The sequence below is a fragment of the Haplochromis burtoni genome, unplaced genomic scaffold (genome assembly GCF_018398535.1).
Source record: "Haplochromis burtoni strain Fernald_Lab_line unplaced genomic scaffold, NCSU_Asbu1 Contig_296, whole genome shotgun sequence".
Taxonomy (NCBI): Eukaryota; Metazoa; Chordata; class Actinopteri; order Cichliformes; family Cichlidae; genus Haplochromis; species Haplochromis burtoni.
The window spans coordinates 1-7,986 of NW_024582657.1; the positions used below are offsets into that span (position 1 = coordinate 1).

General features: G+C 40.2%; 2 protein-coding genes across 3 annotated transcripts; one reads left to right on the forward strand and one right to left on the reverse strand.

Annotated features, from left to right (window-relative positions):
* Positions 1-1,027: 1,027 nt before the first annotated feature.
* znf511 (zinc finger protein 511) lies at positions 1,028-2,391 on the forward strand (the record flags this gene model as incomplete). 2 transcript variants are annotated; one of them, XM_005940702.2, is given in 4 exon segments in its annotated part: positions 1,028-1,229; positions 1,324-1,448; positions 1,761-1,994; positions 2,192-2,391. In XM_005940702.2, coding segments are annotated over 4 exon segments (634 nt in total), but the record flags the coding sequence as incomplete, so codon positions are not given.
* Positions 2,392-2,696: 305 nt separating this feature from the next.
* On the reverse strand, positions 2,697-5,356 carry msx3 (muscle segment homeobox 3). The gene is made up of 2 exons (XM_005940695.3): positions 4,763-5,356; positions 2,697-4,363 (listed from the first exon to the last, which is right to left on the reverse strand). The coding sequence occupies exons 1-2, from the start codon at positions 5,121-5,123 to the stop codon at positions 3,957-3,959; spliced, it is 768 nt and encodes a 255-aa protein (XP_005940757.1). The 5' UTR covers positions 5,124-5,356; the 3' UTR covers positions 2,697-3,956.
* Positions 5,357-7,986: the final 2,630 nt, after the last annotated feature.

The following is a 7,986-nucleotide window of genomic DNA, read 5'->3' on the forward strand; positions in this document are numbered from 1 at the left end:
ACCCCGGGCTTCTGACAAAACAACCCGGGCTTAAGCCCAGTAAGCCACCCCCACGCTCCGCCCCTGATCTCATCCTGGATCTCTCTCTCATCCCCTAAGCTTGCACCACAAAGTCAGATTTGTAATGGGATATGATGAGAAGTACAAGTAAAAACAAATGCAACTACAATCAAGACTAGGAAGGTTTTTGTCCGTTATTTGCGAGTCTCTGTAAAAATCTGTTGCTCAGAGAGAAATCTGCCATAGATTGACGAAACACTAAGTGAGATAAAGGTTAATGAAACAAAAAGGAAAATACAGGAGCCAGAAGACTTGCATAACTGACTTTCAACATCCTTTTACATATTTATTTCATCCTAAATTCCTGTGAGCATGACTCATCTATGGAAAGTCCTTTCTAGTGCTGAAAAAAAAAAAAACTACCTGTAAATAAAGATTTGGGGTTATTATCTCACAATTTTGAGTCACCAACTCAAAAGTCTGAGAAAAGAATTCAAAATTTGACTTCATAATTTGAAATTTTGAGACAATAACCTGAAAATTTTGACTTATGGATCACCAAAAATGTTTGGTTTTTTTAGTGGCAGAAACAGGCTTCCATATTAACCTGCCCCACATACTATTTGTCCTTTGGTGTCTTAATGTCCATCCAGGTAAGGAAATCCCATGAAGTTGATTCCGTTCATGTGGATGTTATAATCACTATATTTGCACAATGACAAAAAAAATAACACATTAATCCCACATTTCATTTTTGGGATTTTGGGAAGCTGATTACTTGTAAATAAAATAAGTGATCATATTTAGAAATAAAACGAGTCAAATAAGATGATTGCAACAGTAGTAGATTATGCACTTGGACATATTTAATTGAGAAATGCTAAAAATATTCAGTAAAATGACAAATTTGCCCCAGAAGGGATCATTATTTAGCAACCGTGTTGGATTTTCTACTTGACTGATGACTTGTAATCTCAGTGTTGGTCAGACTGTTGATAACCTTCCTCCTCCTCTTGTCTTGTGTCAGCGTGTCCGAGTTTGCCTGTCACATCTCAGGCTGCAGTGCGGTCTTCAGTGCTCTGGAGGAGTACGAGCACCACTACAACGCCCTGCACAGGCACGTGTGCTGCTCATGCCGCCGCTCCCTGCCGAGCGCCCGGCTCTTGGACATTCACATTCAGGAGTGGCATGACTCTCTCTTTACTATCCTTGCCCAGAAACAGGACATGGTAAGTCGGTGTCAAATAGAGCTCTGCTGTTAGGAGATTTTTTTATTTTTTTTATTTTTTTGAAGCACAATGACATTTTCTTCACATTTTTCAGTACCAGTGTTTGGTGGAAGGCTGTGGACAGACGTTCAGGACTAATAAACACAGGAAGGACCATTTAATAAGAATTCACAAGTATCCTCCAGACTTCAGATTCGATAAAACCAAAAAGGAACGAGGGTAAGGCTGTGTTTTGTCCACTAGATGGTAGCAAAATGTCAAATTATGACTTTTAGTCAATCTCCTTATTGCCTTATCTACTCTTTATATTCTTACATTACACTCTACATGTCTCTTTTATTATTTATTTAGTGACATGATAAGATCAGACACATTATAGCATAAGATTTTTTTGCTTCTTTATTGATGCTGATGTGTAAAATTAGTATTTTTGTATTATTTTTCTAACTCTGTGAAAGGCGCAGTTTAAAATAGCATCACTTTAATATGTTTGCCATATGCGTATTTTAAATATTGTATCTTTGTTAATAGAAGACGAGAGACAAAAAGAAAGGAGCAGAAAGACGCAGCCATGGAGGTGGTGGATGATGTGTGTGAGTCTGAGGGTGTCTGTGAGGTTATGTGTAACTCTCCGTCCGACGAACCCGAGGGAGGGGAATCCATGGAGACACACGAGTGTGAGGAAAAAGCCTCTGCCGAGGACGTTCTTGCTGCAGCCCAGGACACTGAGAGCACAGCGCCACGAAAGCCTCAGTATTCCTACAGGTTAGCCTTCAAATCTGTATGTGTTAAAACTAAATCAGCCATTTTTAAGAAATTTGCAATTTAAAAAAATCCAGAATATTATATAAGTTAAATATGTGTAAAGTACTGATTACAGCACATGTGTACTACAGTTTTTTAGCATTTAAAACTAAGCAATCTGAGGCCCAGAATTGAGCAGCTGTGCTCTTTTCTCTCAGGATCCCCAACACTGTGTGTTTTGGTCACGGTTCGGTCCGAGGCTTTAGAGGACGGCGAGGAAGGAGGAAGTGAAGCATCAAAGTCAAGGCTGCTATTTTCTGGCTTTTCAGATTTACAGCTTTATAAACTTTGTACAGAATACCTTCACAGTCATAGATGATTTTAACCTGAAATAAAAAACAGTTTTATTTTGCAAAAATTGCAAGTTTCCTTTTTTTATTGTTGTGTTTTTTGTTTGTTTGTTTGTTTTGTGGTAAATGAACTGCATTCATGTGGTGCTGTTCTGGTGTTGCTGATCCCTCAGAGCAGTGCTGCATTTACACAACAACCAGCACTTACCCATTCACAATTTGACTGGAAAAACTGAAAAGGCATTTATTAGAGTTTTATATATATATATAAAAAAAAGGATGCAGTAATACTTAACTGCTGTGTTTTCAATATAAAAAAGCAGGTTTTTGGAGCCCACTTTAAATTTTGTGTTAGGAGAAACAAAAGAGAATGTCAGGGATTTTCATAATAAACTTTAATAATTGTACAAAACATCTTCCACTTGTGAAATATAAAATACACTGTACCTTAATAGCTCATGTAAGTTGGTCTGCCGCGTTCAACACTTGGAGTGTTTGCAAAACTACACGAGGAGTTATCTACATTTAGTAATGAAGCTGATCTCGAGAGCTCTTCTGACACCTGTGCAAAAACATTCTCCTTTTGAGGTAAGGGCTCGAGTAAAGCAGGTTTATTGTATTTATGAAATGAGCACAGTTGTTAACGAGCTGGAAACTGTTGCTTAAATCTTATTGTTACAGTAAATTAACCTTTAAAGATCTTCTGGTTCTCACTCCAGTTAATGTAAAGCACTGAAGAACTAAGGCACAAAAGATGTAACGTGTAGAAACTACATTCTTTAAATATGTATGTTTTTGTTTTGTTGAAGAGGAAAGGCCTTTAAAGTCTTTTTAGAGTTTTACAGCATCAGGAGCTCACCTCAGGAAGTGATTAAAGGATAACTTTAATTTTCTATATTTCCATTTTAAGTTCAGAGACCCTATTAAAACACCAAATCCACAGATTCTCAACCATCACTTTCGCATCTTTGCAACATTAAAGTGTCAAAGTGATTCCCCTTATTTGTGAAGCTGTTTCTAAATGAGCGGTTATGCCCATTAAAAAAACCCGAATTAATCTACCATACGTTGCTTTTTGGATAATATTCGAGCTCTGTGGCATACATGAATAAGATAAATCAGAAATGACTATCAGAAAAATATAGAAAGTCAGCAAAACTGTCATTTAAATATTTTTGCTATAAATTAAAACTCTCCTTGAAGAGGCGGGACATTTCAAAGCATTTAAAATAGAAATAATTAACAAGCCGTTGTCTTTCAGTGCGTCATTACAAGTTTTTGCTTTCAGCTCAAAGCAACAGGCTCTGAAAAAAATCGTCTTCTGTGGTCTTCTCTTACTACAGTAAAATTACTGGAACTGAAGCATACCTGAGCTGGGACAGCTGAAAATAAAAAAGGCAATCAACCGTTTTGTTTTTGTTCCTGGAAATAATGAACAGCTTTAAAATGAAGCGAGACTGTTATGTTAACATATCCCTGCTGTGGGTTATTATATTATTCTTTCCCCATTAGCTCTTTAACGAAAAACATTTCATTCAATATGAGATTTCAGACAGATTATTTCATAAGAATATTTTTGCTGGATAAAGCTAAGGCAGTTTCCCCAACGAAGCAGCTTAAAAGTTAGTATGAGTTAGGACAAGTAGTACATCCCATATGGTCCACTGAATAGTCCTGGTACGGGTAAGGCAGGCCGAGGTCCGTTCAGGGCCCCGTATAGCGCCGGGGCGCCTATTGGTGCGCTCAAGGGGAAAGGAAAGGCGAAGGCCGGGAGCAACGGCTTCGTGGCCAGCTTTAGTTTCTCCAGCTCGGCCTCCTGCAGTCTCTTGGCCTTGGCCCTGCGGTTCTGAAACCAGATCTTGACCTGAGTCTCTGTGAGGCCGAGGGAGCTGGAGAATTCCGCTCTCTCCGCGATGGAGAGGTACTGTTTCTGTCGGAACTTCCTCTCCAGAGAAAGAAGCTGAGAGGTTGTAAAGGGAGTTCTGGGTTTCCTGTTGTTCTTGTGTTTCCGTAGGTTGCACGGGCTGGGGCTGGGGAGTCCTGGAAATATAATTAAGAAGTTATCTACACTGCTAGAACTTCGGCGATCGATTTAATAGCATAACTAGTGATTGTTTGAAGTTTAATTTTTGATTGCGCATAGACTATAATCTTGAAGATCACGAAAATATCAAACACAAGCTTATATTCTATATCCTATATATATATCCTAACTATTCTACAGTCAGTGCACCTTTGCCGTTATTTACTCTTTGGAGGAAAGTTCAAGCTCCCTCTCACTGTTGGCTCTTAATAGTTTTATTACAGACAATTATAATATTTTATACAATCGTTTAGCAGTCATTTTGTTTATGCTTCTTTGAATATGTCTATACAAATTGTTGACGTTTTTGTTTTAACTATCGCACAAAATGTCGCAATAGCGCATTCTACACTCACTTGGAGGGGATGCGCAAGGCGCCTGCAACCAGGAGCTCTTCTCCTTGTCGCTGAGGTCCACCGCCTCCGCTTTAGACCGATAAAATCCTCTCTGTGACGCACAATCTGCGTCCTCTATCCGGACGCAACCCGAGCCAGGCTCTGAGTCTTGGAGGCTTCTGCACGGCGTCCTGTCTGATATGAGTGATTCCACACTGAAAGGCAGATCTGAACTTTTGGTTTTACACCTTCTAACAGGTGACAGGTCCAGCTCATCAGTTCCAATTCCATCAGCGGCTCTATCCTCCGGCGAAGTCTCCCCGGGAGCAGCCACGGGCGGTGATCCTTGCGCAGGATTCATTACGCACGACTGCGGTGCCATACAACTAATTTTCCTGCCGCTCTCTCCGACACTGTTTATGTTTTCGTGGCTTCTCTTGAGGAGATAAGTGCTAGTGCAGATGTTCCTCCGATGACGCTACAGCTGTGTGTTTTTCAGGCTTTTACGCACAGACTTGTCTCTCCGTTAGCGCAGTGCCACAAGTTCCCCTTCCATCTTGCCGCCTGCCTATCAGTCTTTAGATGTTTCCACGTGACCGGGCTAAAGCGGTTTCTGATAGGCCGAATTTGTAAAGACAGTGTTGCGGTCCATTTTATATGCTGTGGTTTCTGACAGATATAAACCTCTCGTCAGTGGCACAGCTCGAGTAATTCTATGTAAGGTAGGACAGATGTGCAGTTCCTACCTTTTAAACACTCTTTGCTGGAATCCAAATCTAAATCTGCACTGGTTAATATTTTTATTTAGAGTTTATCAATTCGCCCATGCTTGTCCCCTTCAGTTCTTACAGAGCATTTTTGTGTTTTTAATTTTCTGCTTTATCATTCCCAACTTTGCCTAAATAGTCAAATATTCCCTTTCTGAACTGGTAGACAACAAAACAGAACCAGAAAATGGGTTGAGCATACAAAGACATCAGGTGGACACAAACGGACTCTAAATGAGTGCTAAGATTTGGTGCGTGCCTTCTGGGTGTGTATATAGTGTATTTATTTGTTTTTAAAAATATTTACCATGTGGTGCTGTGATTGTGTCATAAATCCATTCACAGTTTAATAGATGTAAACCTCACCAGATATATGTCACACAAATTCTTCTCTTTGGGCCCCTTCTGGGAAGTTGTACCGGAGAATGTGTTGACAGTAGTTTTTCACCAGGTTTCATTAAAACAGTAAGGCAGTCCAGGCAGCGATTTACAGCACTCTTTATATTCCAAAGAGTTATTATCACTGTAAATTTCTATCTTGTGGCCTGTAATCAAATTGTCCATGGCCATATTTCAGCCTATTGTGTTCATTGTCTGTAATCCCTTTGAGAGACAGTAAAGGGCCCATTCAAGCAGCCCATCCAAATTGGCCTTGTTCTGCAGCTCTTCAAATCAAGTCAAATCATTTTCAGTGAAACTCTATATGTGAGCGTTCTTCTCTCTTATGGGAACTGCTGCTGGGCCTGCAGCGGCAGCGCACTGACTGAATGACTGTCTGTAGGACAATTGGTTAAATGGAGTTAACTGTTTCTCTCCCTGAGGTATGTCCCTGCTTTGATCCTGCTGTGCCTGGCGCCTGTCTGCTCTCCCGCCCCCTCTCCCCCTCTGTGTGACAGTGATAGATCGCTGGGTAACCATACAAGCTTTCAATGACTGTAATTTAGTGCGACATTACATTCTCCTCTAGTAACTGTGAATATTACCACTCTCACTCTCCGCCTGTTTGAAAGGAGACGCTGGGCTGTCTGTAGTGTTGTTGTTTCTCCTCTATTGTTTTGTAATGAATGAGTAAATATTTAAATAAAAAAAGTTTCCTGCTTCTCTAAGAATGGCACACACATGCCACAAGAGTCAACCAAACATTTTGATGTTGAGAAATTAAAATCTATCTATAGGACAGCTGCAGCTTGTTTTCACATAGTCTGGTGTTTAATTAATAATGACTTTTCAGCATGTTTGGAAAAAGTAGATCACTTCTAAGCAATCTTTCATTATACTGTGATCAGCAAACACTGGTGCGGGTTTATCCATTGCTTTTCCCCTTTGGAATCAGCTCTTATGTGTTTTCATTTTATGCCAATCCATTCATCCTGTAGGTTATAAGATTATTAACTATTTACATGTAAAGTCAAAAAATGTCAAACTGACTTTCTTTCTTTACCCAACTCCAAGTCCTGCTTATTTAACTCAGTGGAGAACTGTGTAAAGAGTTAATTGTGGTTTTGTAAAAGAGTTTGAAACCTTTCGAACCAAGCATGTCGAAGCAGGCTTTATATATTTCATTCTTTAAATCTTTCCCTTTCATCTGAGTTGGCAGCGCTCGCAGCTATCCTAAGCAAACTTTTGGGGAGGGGGCTAGAGTCATGTGGGATAAACATTTATGAAACGCGCAGCGGGGAACTTGTGGTGGTGAAAGTGTATCGTCTTTAAAGGGGACGAGAGAGGCCTGTCTGCGGAAGCATAACAGAACATTATTGTGTGTCTGAGTGGACCTGCCAAAGCTGGTATGTCAAAATGTCAGTGGATGGAAGATCACAAACTCTTCTTTCCCTGCTTACATTCACAAGGAGTTGCACTCTGTCTTGTTTTCTTGAAATAAACTGTGGTCATTCATTGTGTTAAAGTTACTTGTTAAGCACTAGTTACCACTTGCAGCACTCAGAGCCAAAATTAGAATGACTGACATGGGTATTGCATCAGTTACTGAAACAATAATGTTGACAGGTACAGGCTTTCTTGGCTCCAGCTCAGTTTTACTCAGGCCCAATCATGCCAGTCAGCCAAGAGGATGTGCAGGGCCCGAGGTCTTCCTCTGATGTGCCTCGTTATCTGATCAGCAGTCGAGAGCAACTGCAACAACATGTCAGCCTAAATTAGTTTTCTCATCTTTGCAACTGTCAGCACATAGTGTGTTAAGAGCTGCTACTCTTAACCCAAGGTCAAGTGTAACCTATTGAGCAAAACTGTGATGAAGGACACAGATTTGACCCTTACAGGAGACTAATATCCAGGCAAAGTTGAGCCAGGAAAACCAGACAGGAGGTGATTATAGCCACGATGAAAGCTTCAACTTCAGTTTCCATCCACAACTTTTTGAGCAACAAGTGAAGTTTGGAAAGCAAGTATAGCACACACACACACACACACACACACACACACACACACACACACACACACACACACTGATGTGTTTTTTTT

What these genes read in the sequence shown, in the direction of transcription:
- msx3 (XM_005940695.3), bottom strand. Translation starts at nt 5,123, where the DNA reads ATGGCACCGCAGTCGTGCGTAATGAATCCTGCGCAAGGATCACCGCCC. An exon ending in GCCTTGCGCATCCCCTCCAA is followed by an intron (nt 4,364 to 4,762) that starts GTGAGTGTAGAA and finishes TTATATTTCCAG; the next exon opens with GACTCCCCAGCCCCAGCCCG.